The sequence below is a fragment of the Dermatophagoides pteronyssinus genome, unplaced genomic scaffold (genome assembly GCF_027571235.1).
Source record: "Dermatophagoides pteronyssinus isolate colony J.1.1.1.1 unplaced genomic scaffold, Derpt_VIB-CSIC_2022.12 sq0021, whole genome shotgun sequence".
Classification (NCBI taxonomy): Eukaryota; Metazoa; Arthropoda; class Arachnida; order Sarcoptiformes; family Pyroglyphidae; genus Dermatophagoides; species Dermatophagoides pteronyssinus.
This window is the reverse complement of record NW_027461545.1, coordinates 447,490-462,564: the sequence shown is the minus strand read 5'-3', so window position 1 is coordinate 462,564 and position 15,075 is coordinate 447,490. Positions and strand designations below refer to the sequence as shown.

General features: G+C 29.5%; 1 protein-coding gene across 1 annotated transcript; it reads right to left on the bottom strand.

Moving 5' to 3' along the window:
* Positions 1 to 152: 152 nt before the first annotated feature.
* LOC113798929 (uncharacterized) lies at positions 153 to 2,530 on the bottom strand. The gene is made up of 3 exons (XM_075822839.1): positions 1,612 to 2,530; positions 395 to 732; positions 153 to 317 (listed from the first exon to the last, which is right to left on the bottom strand). Exons 1-3 carry the CDS (start codon positions 1,826 to 1,828, stop codon positions 168 to 170), a joined length of 705 nt encoding a protein of 234 aa, XP_075678954.1. The 5' UTR covers positions 1,829 to 2,530; the 3' UTR covers positions 153 to 167.
* Positions 2,531 to 15,075: the final 12,545 nt, after the last annotated feature.

Here is a 15,075-nt window from a genome sequence, read left to right as displayed (position 1 = left end):
AATTTCGACAAAATCCAGAAAAATTGTAACAAAAGAAAAAAAAACAGAAAATAAAAACAAAAAAGAAAAAATGGCCATTGATTAGATTTTTGTCCAAGAGAAAAGTTCTTAGAATCGAATTTTTGGAAAGTTTTTTGAGAAAGTTTTTTGTAAAAATAAAAATTTCCTTACCGAGCAGTTGTACAATCTTTATAAAGTGTATCAAAATCATGTGTTGATAATAATTTACAACGATTAACACCGGGTTGTATTGCTCCTAAACCACGTAAAATTCTTACTTGTTCAACATTACATACGATTGGTACAATATCTAAACGCTGTTTGTTTGTGTTTGAAAAGAAATTCCGGTTATTCTTCTGCAAAAATAAATTAAGAATTTGGACAAAAAACAAACCTTAAGTTTAGTATAAACCGTATGTAGACCACCAACTAAATGTTTTAAAAATAATTCAAATGCTTGTGGTAAACATAGGAGATATTCTCCTTGACGATTAGCAGCTAGAAATGCTGCAATACGATGTCCACGATAATCAATCAGGCGACATTCATTTGTTGCAATATATTGTGGTTGTTGATTTGAATTATTTGATCCACCACTATTATGATTATGATTATTATTTGATGATTGATGTGGTGGTGAATAAAATGAATGATAACCACCACCACCAGTTAATGGTGATCCATTACCATTGTTGTTGCCAAATACACTGCCACCATGTCGAGATGATTTGTCTAAATATCATTTTCAAGGGGGAAAAATTAATGAAAAAATCAATGAAAAAAATTTTTTGAAAACAAACTAAACAACAACAGCAGCACTTTTTTGTTGTTGTTGTTGATGTATTCTGGATCATCAATTTTTATGTTTCACTTTTCTTTCTATTCTAGACTAACTGAAGGAATTTTTGTCTTTTTTGGCTTAAACCGTGCGCCACTCTATGCCAGAAAAAAAAGTTTTTTGTTTTGGCTGTGTGTATGTAAAAAATGATAACCGATTGAATAGAATGGGGTAACCTCTATATCCCATTTCAGAAAAAAAAATAATAATATATACCGATACACAATGTACGTTACAAAAAGTATTCATCCATAACCCCATAACCATCACTAACTAACTAACTAACTAATACTCAAAGCTATTCACGGATAGAGAGATGATTCCTATGGCTGGCTTATGTTGTTGTTGTTGTTGTTGTTATTCTGTTTTTCTGTTTGCCATTCTTTGTGTTTGATCTGGTTGAGGTTGATCCACACACACACAAGTGGACATTCGACAAACCTACTACATTATACAATAGTAGACACATCCATAATACCATAACCCCATATTTTTTATCAACAAAGAATCGACTCAAACTCACATTCACACACACAAAACTGTCATGATGATGATCAGAATGATGAAAATCACCAACAGCAACAAGAATTTTGTTGTTGTTTTTGTTGTTGTATATAGCTTTGCTTTAGTTTTTATTCATCGAAACAGAATCTAAAACGGAATCCGAACATGGATTATCAAGATTTGATTTTTTTTGTGTGTGTGTGTGTGTGTGTGTGTGTGTTAACGAAGTGTTAATTTTTTCGTTTGCAAAAAAAAAAAAAAAAACTTACGTGCAGTTCTGAGATCATTTGGTGAATCTGAATGATTACTTAAATCACCACCACCAATATCATCAATATCATCATCATCAATATCATCATCATCATCATCACTGATTGTTGATGTTGGACTATTATTTGATGGTAATTGATGATGTGAATGTGAATGTGAATGATGATGATATGAATTTGAATGTCTTGGACTTGGTGATATAGATAATTGAGACATTGTTTATCGATCAATCAATCAATCAATAATTTTTCCAATGATGAGATCAAGAAGTCGGATTTGGGCAGTTTTCAAAAAACAAAACGGTGGTCAATTAAGAGTCACACACAAACACAATGATAATTTTTTCAATTCAAAAAAAACGAAATTGTTTTTTTTTAAACATCCAAAATGTCAAAATAGAATGAAGAGAATGCGGATATACACGAAATACACGTAGAGAAACCAAGAAGAAATCAAAAAAAAAAAAAAAAAAAAATCAAGGTGTGTCATTCATTCATTTGAAAGCAAATGTTTTTCATCAAGTTTGGTAGATGGGTGGGTGGGTGAGTGTTAACACAAATAACATGACAAGAATCTAATCAAAAACAAACAAACAAACGGAAATCCAAATTATCTTGGATAACGAGCACAACATTCGAAAAACAATTCAGATTTCGAATTTTGAATTCACACACAAAATATTTCGAACAAAACAAAACGAACTAAAACGTATCGTACACAATCGAATCCAAACACCAAATGAAAACTAAACATTCAAACATTCACAATACATATGTACAAAAAGATATAGAAATTGGCAAAATAGAATAGAAAATTTTCGAATTCGTTTTTACATTCATTCAAAGTAGTAAAATGGGCTCCAAAATGTGCAATATAACAGCAGTCACACATATATAAAACACACAAATACAAATAAATAGATAGCACCCAAAAAAATTCACATAATATATATCATCATATTGTAGAAATGTAGAAATGTGAATGAATGAATGGAATGGAATGAAAATCTTCAACACCGAATCACAGACATACACAAACACACATACAAGAGACATTTATTTGTTCAATAGATGTGGAAAAAAGAAAATAGACAAGAAAGTAAAGAAACATAGATGCCCACCAAATAAAAAAAACATAGAGAAATGAATTTGAATTGAAATGAATAGAAATGTAATACAATGAATGAAATGAAATGAATGAATGAAAAAAAGTAGGCGATAACAATTCAAAGTGGGAATGGATTTGTAATCGAAACGCAAACGCAAAACGAATAAAGTTTTTTCGTTTCGTTTTGTTTTGTTCTGTATTTCATTTCACATTTCATTCATTCATTCATTCGTACATAGAGACATTGTACAAATCATCATCATCATCATATATAACTTCAAAGAGAATATCTGTGTGTGTTTGTGTCTCTCCCACTTTTTTCCAGTTGTTGTTCATGTTCAATGTTCATCTCTCTCTTTCTCTCTCTCTCTCTCTCTCTCTCTTGCTATCTCTCTCTCTCCCTAGCATTCGAACAGTAGAAAAAAAATAGTATTTTTTTTTCTCATTCTGGGTTGCCACCAAATATCTTTTTGTTTTGGTTGTTTTTTTTGTCTGTTTTCAATTCAATTCAGTCATTCATTTTTTTTATCTGGCAAAATTCAATTCCAAATACATACATATATAATGTGATATGGAATGTGTAATTAAAAAAAAAATGATGCCATTATATATGGTTGTTGTTTGTTATCTAATAGAATCCATAAAGATAGTTAAGATGGATCCATTTGATGATAGGGTATTATGTTTCAATCCTTTCATTTTTTTTTGGAAAGTTTATTGTTGTTGTTGTTGTTTTCAATTAATTCCAATTCAATATTGTTTTCTTTTCGTTTCCGAACAGAAATATCTATGCATATTTTCAGTTACTTTTACGTTGTTGTTGGCTCCCTTCAAACTGAAAAATTTCTATTCCTATCTTTTTCTTTCTTCTGACAAAATCATTTTTATTATTTCCCCCCCCACCACCACCACCACCAACAACAAAATCATAATAATTATATTCCTATGATCAGGAATTATATATGAGAAAAACGACTGCCGCTACCACTATCACATGAAGAAAAAAACTTCAAAAGTTTTCCATTGTTACCCAAACGTCTAAACAAAAACAAAAATCCATTGAACCGAATCACAGTATATGGATGAAATTTATGAACATCATCATCATATGAATATTCAATGTGTGATAGAAATAAAGATGTGCAAATACCCAAAAAAAAGAAAAGACATTGAAGAAATCAAGAAATTGGAAAAGAAAAAGAAGAAATACAACTTTAAATACGGATGTTATCTCTGCTGCAGTTAGTTTAGTTTAGTTTAGTTAGTAGGATGGTCGATAAACAAGTAGAAATAGTGGCCAAGAAATATTTTTGAATTCGAAAATAAATGTAGGTGTGGAAATAGGCATGGTTTTTGGTTTGTTCATTTCATTTCAATTCAATTCAATTCGAATTGATCATGTCATTAGTTTTCTTGGTTGAGACATTTTTTTGTTGCCATCTTTCTTCAAATTGCGCATCCACAACAAAACCCAAAGACATCCATTCCATTCTTTGTGAAGATGGAGATCCTCCTTTTATTTTCGGAAACGGAATTCCTTTTCGGTTTGATTTTCAATTCAAAGATTTTGCGCAAAAAAACTGAAATGAATTTTGTTTTTTCCCCTTGATTTTTTCGTTTGTTTGATGGAAAAACTTTTCAAGTGAAAAGAATCCTAATCACAAACACACACAGACAAACATTACCGAAAATAATGGCATTCATTTATTCAATGTTTGTGATGCTTTTATTAATGCCAGACATACACACAGAGTGAGTGAGATAAATAAACAAAGTAAAGAATCGATCAATCGAAAATGAAGAATTTTCTCCTTTCAACAGAGACATTCACATTCAGGAATTTTTTTAATTTTATTTTATTTAGGCCAAAATTCTAGAATTTTCTTCTTTCATGGGGCCTGCTCATCATCATCAACGATGACATTATAGAGCCAAGAATGTGGTGCCCAAAAATACCAATTACATAGCAAAGAATCCAATAACACAGTCATTCAGTCAGAATCGTATTTACGAATTGCGAATTGTCACAGAAAATAAAAATAAAAGAATTTGGATGAATTTGATGGTGGTGATGGAGAAATGTCATCGACATGCGCTGAATGCTTGCAGGTCGATGGCGCCCAACAAACAAACACATGCGCACTAATAATTTAGATTTTACAATGAAAATGTATTTTTGGGCGCCATTCAAATCCGGGTTCCGTCTGTCTTTCCATTCTATTTCCATTTCCAATGCATTTCCAATGCAGTGTGTGCATGTCATTCAAATGTAATTTTTTCATTCGAATCAAGTTGAACTGGAATTTTTTTTTTTGTTTGGTAATAAAATGCGCATGAACTTTGTATCTACATTCATTCATTCATTGATTGTAGGACAACAAGTTCTGATCATTACATTTCAAGTTTGTTTGATTTTTTTTTCTTCCATTTCTTCTTTGTATTTCTGGTGTCGATTCGTAGAACTTGAATGGCAACTCGAAGAAGAAGAATTTTCCTGCTCTGTGCCCTCTGTGTGTGTAATGCTCATGTTCAATGATGATGATGATGATTTTCGGAGTTATCATTTGGCAAAAAAAACTACGCAATAAAAGAAAGAAATTCGACCAATCGTAAATTCAGAATTGAAATGGTAATGATAATGATTCTCATTGGTATATATGAATGAATTGAATTGAAATAGGAAACAAAAAAACACCCAGAGAGATACAGGCCACCACCCAAAATAGTATTTGGCTTGGCGTCGACAATAAGACTATGATGAAATGATGATGATGATGATGATTTGTCTTAATGTTAAATGTGAATGTGAAAAATAAGAGCAGAGACAAAATATAAGGGGGATAGGCTTTCTTTAACTCTATATATGCAAGACAGAAGAAAAAAAATGAAGAAGAAGTGGGCGCCATTCAAAGACATTCATTCGAAGAAAAATATTTTTGGCTAAAGGGTTATTTCAACAAAGATAATCATATTGATTTTTTTTCTATTGACGAATCCGGTCATTTACATTTTTTTTTGTTCAATTAAATCAATCGATCAATCGATTAATCGAATCAAATCGATAAACAACAACAAATATAAATCATTTTTTAGTTGAAAAATTTCATTAACGCGTTCGCTACCAGCGACGCATATATGCGTCGTTTATTTGCTGTAGTTCTATGTGTTTTTCGAAATCTCCGGTAGCGAACGCGTTAACATTTAGAAAAGAAATGCTACCCGAAAAAAAAATCCAAAATAAGTTTAGCTATAGCAATAATAATAAATTTCTCTGGAGGTTTCAATTTAACCCAATATGCAAAAATGTTTCAATCTGAAACAAGTTTTTTCCATTTTGATTTAATGTCAATTTCTTTGCTGAAAACATTCTAATTAATCATCATGTTCATCGCATATGTGTATGTTTAATTAACAAACGTCATTTCTTAAATTCAACTAAAATCATACATAAATCTTTGAATAAATGATGTAGGAATAATCGATGATGATAATGATTGAAAATGAATATGGAAAAACAGCCAAAAGCGGCAGCAGCAGTAGAAAAAATTATGCAAGATCAAATAAGAATCGAATCCGAAAGAAACATTCAAAAGATAATCACAAATGAAAGCAGTAAAACGAAGAAGATTTTTTCGTTCATTTTGTTTCTTCGTTTCGTTCAAATCAGAATAATAAATTGCTTTTTATGTTTTCCAAATTAGAATGTTTTTCGTTGAACAAAATTTTCTTTAATCACAACAACAATAATAAAAGAAAACTTGGGTCGCGCGCGCGCTCGTACCTTGGGTCAAATTCAATTTCAAAGTTTCCAGGTTAAAATTTGTTTTTTGTTTAATAAGTCATTTTGTAATGGAGAAAAAACCTATAATTAAAAATTTTTTTTTATTATAATCATCATTATCATCATCATAGATCATTTTTTATTGTTATTTTTTTTTTTAATTTCGAAAGATTCCTAACAATTTTTTTTTTTGTTTGTTTCGGAAAACTTTTTCTGATAACATTTGATTGCTGATTGTTGTTGTTGTTGAAGAAATTCTATCTGAAAAAAAACATTTAATTCATTCATTTACAATGCAGGTGTGGTAAAAATGAATTGTCCTGATTTGAATTTTCAAATTCCAGATCAGAACAATTAGTAAATTTTATCATTTCAATGCGTGTGTGTGTTTTAATTGTTCAACAAAAAAAAAAAAAAAAAAAACAATTTGATTGCCAAAAATGAAAAAAAAAACCAAAAAACGAAATCATCATTTTTGCTACCTAAGAAATGATGTTCATTTTTATAGAGTTTCTTTTCTTTTCTTCACTCAAATTCAACAAAAAAACCAGAAAAATAATTATAGAAAAATATCTGATAAATGAATGAATGAATCGATCGATGTTTGATTGTCGTGATTTGTTATTCGATACTTATCTTTGTAAAGAGATAGAAAAAATCAAAACAAAATGAAATCATCTTTTAAATCATCAGTACTTTTCTATATTACTTGGTTGGTTTAAAGCAAAAGAAAAATTTTTGTTAATTAATCGTTAAGTCAAAAGAAGTGGGAAACAACATCATGAAATCCTATATTGATAATATAAATCTAAATGTTTGTTAATTTATTTACTGCTAATATAAATAGCATCATCATCATTATCATCATCATCATCATCTGTTTTTCAAACAAAAACCGAAAAAAATACTCGAAAAATGTTTTCAAACAGGCCATTACACTATATATCAATGGCAATGCAATGGACTTTCTGCAAAAAAAAATGTTCAAGGTGTCATTTCTTCAAACATTTACCTTTAGATCATCATCGGATGCTAAATAAAATACATGCACGTTTGCTTTCAGGCAACAAATGTAATAGGAGTTTTTATGTAAGAAAAAGATTCTTCGCAAAAAAAAATTTCAATCAAAAAACTATATAATAAGAGATGATGCCAGAGGGTGTATTTAATATTTTTTTTTTTACCTGGTGCTGCTAATTTCATTTCTGTAATGTTAGTTACATGGTTCGGTTAATTAATCATCTACGGAATAGGCAAATTTCTCATAGGTTTTAAAAAACGATAAATTCTGCTGTTGTTTTTCCTTTGCTCAAAAAAAAATAATAATTTCAGAAACACAGCACACACACATATGTATTCGACATTTTTTGCCATAATTTTCATATATCAAATTTACGTAAGGCAGAAAAAAATTGAAATTTTTCATTTTCCATTTTAAATAGACAATACAGCTCCACCTTTTATGCACGATTTTTAAAGCCAAAAAGATGTTTAATTTAGTTGATAAAAAGAGAGGGAGATTTATCCCGATATAAATCCTGGATATTTTATAAGTGTTATGACAAGAATCCCAGGTAGAATCAGAATCATATTATTATCATCCTAATCATCATGATCTATGTGTGTGTGTGTGTGGAAAAAAGCGAAAAACGCGTGCAATCGAATGAAATTTTTCTTGACTTTTAAAAAAATTGTAATTAAGAAAATATTTCAGGTAAAAAACAATGAAAAAAAACTTTTAAACAACCAGAAATTATAAAAAAGTAATAATTTTATACAAATTTTTCCGAATCAAACATAAATCATCATCACAAGAAAAAAAATGATGCTGCTGCCCATGTGGATGGTCATCATCTTTCATCTTTCAAAACCGAATGCAAGACAATCAAAAAAGTTGTTTGAATTTTTGTTGCTTGTTTTTTGTTGTTCAAATTGTAAACTCGAAACAAACGAAAAACGATAAAAACCAGTAAAAAAGAAAGAAAGAAAACCCGAATCATTCAATGATGAAAAAGATGATCATCATCGAGGTTTTTTTTCTACAATATTTATGATGATCATCATGATTATGATTACACATTAAATTTGGAATTTCAAATTCATAATTTATTGAATGAAATGAAATGAAATGAATGAATGAATGATGGATCGGCGTGATCTGGACATACATGTATTTTATTTCGAATGAGAAACGAAAGAGTATAATGACTTATAAGATTGAACAAACAAACAAACAAACAAACAAGAATTTTGTTTTTTTTTCTTCAATTGATAGGATCAATGATTCATTGATGATGATGATAATGGTATCTACTGTACATTTTTGATAAGTTGTTATTACATAATGGATAAATGAAGAGAAGAGAAAAAAAAAGAAGAATTTTTTCTTCCTAATCATATGATCGAAATATGAGAGATTCATTAACCAAAAGAAAAAAACAAGAGAAAAAGTAAAAGGAACAACAAAAAAAAAAACATCACGAAATTTCAAACCAGACAGCCAAAAAATCAAAGAAATTCTCATCAACATCTCAACGAAGAAGAAAATTTTTTTCGGGTAAAAACTTAGTGTCAATTTGTTAGTTGGCAAGAAGTGAAACTCAAATCTCGCTTGGCTAATTTTTGTCAAAATATATTCCTTTTTTTGCGCATATCATCCATATACGAAAATCCATAAAATGAAAATAAAAAACACAGTAAACATCTAAACATGAAAAAAGAAAATTTTTTCAATTTTTCATTTTTATAATTATTACATGAAGATGTGTGTGTGTGGTGTGTGAATGCTAATTATTATTATTATAATTTTTTGTTTTGTTTTGTTTTGTAACTAATTATAACGCGAAAAAAAAACTTTTTGACATTAAAATTAAAGTTAGATTAAATTAATTGTTGTTTGTTTGTCGACTATTTCTACTTGTAAATAATTATTATTATTTTCGGTGTTGTTGGTCGATCGGTGTAAAAAAAACGAGTTACGCATAACGATTTTCCAAATCATTTACAACAACATTCGTTCGATTCATTCATTCATTCATTTTGGCAGAAAAGAGAAGGAAAAAACTTTTTTGAATTCTCGAATAAAGTTTTTTTCTCCAGTTTTCTTCAGATCAATTTTCGGTTTAAAATAAGTTAAGTTTTTGCTTTGATTTTTTTTTTGGCTACTGAATGCACACGTGTAAAAAACACAACCAAAACGTACGGAAAAAAAATCTTTTGCAGAAAAAAATAAATTGAATGGGAATGACCAAAATGATGATGATGATGATTTGATTGTTAATCGTTTTTTCTCTGTGTTTTGTAAACCGGCCAATTATAATTACAATTATAATGATGATGATGATGATTTTTTTCCCTAAAAAATAGAAGAAAATTTGCATTTTTAAATCGTTCTTTGGTTCCGAAAACAATCATCGTTTTTTGTAATTCAATTTTTTTAAAAAAATTTCCAGAAAACTTTTCCTTCATTTTGTTTCAAATGGTCAGCAGCAATGTTTTCCATTTTCTCTCAACAAAGCGGTAACATTTGGCTATTTCCACTCATAATTTATTCTCATCTAAAAATGTTTTTCATTCATTTGACTGAAATGAGCAATATTCATATCATCATCATTCATAAAGTTATTCAGGGCAATTAATTTTCGTTGTTTAGGCAAAATTAATTTCAAAACAATTTAAATTAAATTAAATTAAAGTTTTTTTGAATGAATGAATGAATGAATGCGTGGTGTGTATGGTGTGTATTTATATGTGAAATAAAAAGGCTTGGTCGATTGAAATGAAATGAATGAATGGCCATTTCCACACACAAATACTAACCGAATGACTAAATGGACTTTTTTTGTTTTTCCAGAATTGCTTATCAGTCGAAATAGGCAGAAAAAATGTTTTTTGTTTCGTTTTTCAAATGGAAAAATTTTTCCCCGTAAAAAAAACATTATTTAAATTTTTTGATTTTTGATTTTTTTGATATTTTGATTTTTTTTAAAAATTTGAAAATTCAATTCGAGAAAAAGAAAAACCACCAAAACAAATCAATATGATGATGATGATCACTTAGCTGCCAAATGTGTTTGTTATCTGTGTTTTTCAAATCGGTTTTTTTGGAATCTTTTTGAAACAAGTGAAACCAAAAACGAAAACGAAAAAACCAGAACCCAGAATACAAACGAATGAATCCACAGTGGTGGTAACCAGGAAAAATTATTATGCATCATTATTTCTTTGTTATCGAATGACTTTTTTTGGGTTGATTTTTTTCCAGGATCAAAGATGATGATGATGCTATTGAATATGGCAGAAAAGCCAATTGATAAGCAACAACCGAATGAAAAGTTGAAAGTACATTAAAATGCTTGATGCACTTGTACCCATACCGAAATCACACACACACACACACACACACACACCGGAACATCATTGAAATCATTTTTTTTTATACTGATCGGGCGTAAAATAACAACAACAACAACAATAATAATGATGCAAACGCGTGTGCATCTCATAAATAATGGATTTACGAACGTGAAAAAACCCCAATACGCGCGTACTCGAGATTCGTAAAGATTCAGAAGAAGAAAAAAATATGAATATTTTTTCCCCTTGAAAGAAAACAAAACAAAACGAAACGAAAAATTACCCATGTTATCGATGATGATCAAAGAGAGAGAAAAACGCATAGATTTAAATTATTTCATTTTTTTTGAATAATTTTTAAATTTAGCAAAAAAAAAGGAGTGAGTGAGAGAAAGAAACAAAACGATATTACATAATCATCATCATCAGAGAGAATAATCGATATGATTTGGTTTCGAGAAATGTGGGTGAAATCCATATCATCATTAAATGTTTTCTCTGGGTTTTTGGGATGCACACACGACTCCTATTTGATTGATCTCAATCAATTCATCCATCCATTGCCAGATACGAAAACAAAAGGCAAAAAAACATTTGTTGTTTTTTAAATTTCGAAATTTTTAAATCGATCCAAATCGAATTCAAAAAATATGAATCAAGTTGAAAAAACTAATGTTTTTTTCGGTTGTTGTTGTAATCGGTTGGTTGATGATACCCGATACAAAACAAAAACAACAGCCGTTGTTTTGTTTCTTGAAAATGCAAAAGTTTCTTTTTTCCATTTCTAAATAATGATTACTCTTTCTGTGTTTTTTCCCTATTATTTTGACTGATTGAGCATAAAATTACATAACATTTTTTTTGTGACTAAATTCAAATCTAATTCGACTACAATACACACACAGAATTGAGAATAACCAGGAACAGTTTTGCGGTTATTCTTGATATGCAACCATACACCAATGCAGCAACCACTGCACAAGTCAATCATCATCAAAGTAATAATCGATTGAAAAACATAGAGAAAGAAAAAATTGATGCAAATGAAAAATGGAAACAAGAAAAAGAAAAACCTTCATATGATGAGATTCAGTAAAAAAACAGTAAAAAACTAACTAGCAAACTACCATGGTGAATAATCGAATTTTGGTTCGTTTTTTTTTTTTGGTTTGAAATTCAAGTAAATTTGGAAACGAAAAGAGTTGAAAAACGAAACAAAATGAATGTTTTGTCATCAGAGCAAAGCAAAAAACAAAAAAACATTAACTAATTATAAATTAATCATTTTTAATTGAATGAAATTTTCGTTTTTCGTTTTTTCTAACTTGCATTTCTTATTTGCATTTCATATTTGTGTGTGCAAATGAATGAAAGAAAAAGAGTAAATTCTGTTTTGTTTTTTTGTTTTTTGTTTCAATTAATTTTTTTTTTTAGTTTTCGGTGGTTACGAAATACGATCTTAAATGAATGAATGAATGAATGATTTGTATGATGACAAATTATTAATGTTGGGGTTGCAGAAGAAAAAAATGTTTCAAATAAAATTCCAGGAATCAAAAAAGTATTAATGAGAGCAGCAGCAGCTATTAGCAGCATCATTTAATTGATCAAATTAAAACACAGGGAGAGAGAGAGAGAAAGATGGGTGATTCTCGCTTTGTTTTGCCGTCATTGTGGATTCTTTCTTTGGGATTTTCCTACGTTTGTTTTCTCTCTCTCTCTCTCACTCTCCAGATGAATTTTACCCAAAGTTTTAAATTTCAGAATCTTTTACACACGGAGATAGCAAAAAAAAACATTCTGTGTATGAATGTTTGCCCAACTAATTGATTTAATATGTATACCATGATGACGATGTTTCAGTGTTTCAGTGTGTGTGTGTATGGGACAAATTTTACAATGTTGTTGTTTTTTGGATAAATATTTTACGATGAACCAGAAAAAAAACAAAACAAAAGAGCCACATTCATGTGGGGAGAGAGAGAGATTCCAAACATGGAGAGAAAAAAAAATATGTTTGTCACCAAGAGAACCTGAAACCAAACGATGTTTTATCCATTCATTTTTTAGCAAGCAAAAAAGCTACCACATAAATTCAATTATAAAACAAAACTGAAGGGGAAACAACAACAACAACAACAAAACACATATCATCAAATGGCAATGATGATGGTAGTGAATTACATGAACAAAAACAAAAACAAAAAACAAAATGTGCCATTTGCATATATGCGAATGATGATGGTGGTGATGGTTTTTTTTTTGTTTGTTTGTTTGGTTTTTTGGTTGTAAAAAACAACAACAACGGTGACCATATATAGTGCGAGAGTGAGTTAATGACATCAAATTAATTATTTTTGGGTATGAACAGAAACCCGAGAGAGAAAAAGAATCTCTTTTTTCAATGTTTTTCAGTGTTTTTTTTCTGGGCAATTCGTGAATCCATCTCGAAATATGGAAAGAATATTCCTATTATGGTAGATGCAGAATCTCTGGTTACTAGAGAGAGAAAAAAATCAATTGATGATGATAGGAATTCGCGAGAATTTTGTTTTTGCTTTGTATTTTACAACAATGTAACAATCACATCTTTTTTTCCTTTTAATAACTTTTTGGGCTGTCAGCAATGAAAATTTTGACAGTTTTTATCCAGAAAAAATGAAAAATAGAATAATCGATTGTATCGATACAAACCACAATGGCCACATCATTTTTCATTTAAAAAAAAATTCTAGCCAAACTTTGGGCTAGGAAAGTGAAAAAAACAGTGATGATATCTACCTATAGAATCACAAAAAGGTAATCATTGAACAACAAAAACCACCCTCTACTGATAGAAAAAAAATGAAAATTTTCAATCAAACAAAAGTTATTTATGGAAAAAGAGAATATTGTGCAAGGATGGTGGGGTGGGTGGAAATAGAATAGTTGGTTAAGGGCGAAAAGAAAAAAAAACATAACCAGAGATCCATTAATTTAAATTGATTCCAAAACAACGACAACAACAGAAGCAGGCGAAAAAAAAATTGAAACGGAACTTTATCGAAAGTCAGGAAAAAAATGGAAAAATAATTTTGTGACAGCAAAAGACTATTACAAGGGGAAGACTATTTTGACTGGATTGATAGTTATGGATTGTCGTCGGTTGGATTTTCGTTTTTTTTTCAATTTTAATTAAAAAAAAAAAACAGCAACAAAATTCATTTCTATATAACAACAGCAGCCATATCATTGTCATATCATCGTCGAATCGTGATCATCATCATCATCATCTACCCGATGACAATGTCGATGGTGGTGGTGATGAAAAATGGTCGAGCGAAAAATAAAGTCAGAAAAATTTATGAAACCTGAATGAAAATCAATTGATCGATCCACGAAAAAATTGAAAAAATCGTGGAACACCGATGATGATGAATATGATCCACACACACACACACAAACATAAACACAAACATAGCATACTTTTTTGAGGAAACTTTTTTCTGGGATAATCACGTTTTGAAATTGAATCATTTTTCGTTTGCATGAAATGGTTCCATTGGTTATTATTCGCGAATTTTTTTTGTTGAATTAAATTGATTTTTTAGCTCAAAACATATTCGGGGTTTTCCATAATAATGATGATGATGATTAGAAGATAGGTAAAAGGTAAACACACCCAAAAAAAAAAAAAATACAATATCAATTTTTCGCTCATAGGTAGATTTCATAGATTCAAATTCTGGTTGTTTGTTGTTGTTGTTGTTGTTCATTGTATTTAATGGATAATAATGATGATCATCGTCAACAACAACAACAAAAACAACATTAATTAATCGTCGATGATGACAATAATAATAACGGTGACTATCCACGATCTTTGTTGATCGGAAATATTTTCGTTCGTTTGGTTGATCTAAAAATAAATTGAAAATTATGTTTGATTATGATGGCATTATATTGGACATTTTTTTCAATCAAAATAATCCAGGTAAAATGGAGAAAATTAAAATCTATAGTCGTTTTTTTTATTTACAGATTTAAGGGGAAATTTTTTTTTTGAATTTTTGAAAATTTTTTGAATTTTATTTTCGCAAACAAATGGTAACCGTGGCGCCATCTCGTGTTCAGTAAACAAAATGATTTTTCAAATTCAATTTGACTTTTCATCATCGAATCGAATTGAATTGATTGATCGATGACGACAATTCAAAAAATTGATGAAATCAATTTTCAG

What these genes read in the sequence shown, in the direction of transcription:
- LOC113798929 (XM_075822839.1), bottom strand. Translation starts at nt 1,828, where the DNA reads ATGTCTCAATTATCTATATCACCAAGTCCAAGACATTCAAATTCATAT. An exon ending in AAATGATCTCAGAACTGCAC is followed by an intron (nt 733 to 1,611) that starts GTAAGTTTTTTT and finishes AATGATATTTAG; the next exon opens with ACAAATCATCTCGACATGGT. An exon ending in CGGTTTATACTAAACTTAAG is followed by an intron (nt 318 to 394) that starts GTTTGTTTTTTG and finishes ACAAACAAACAG; the next exon opens with CGTTTAGATATTGTACCAAT.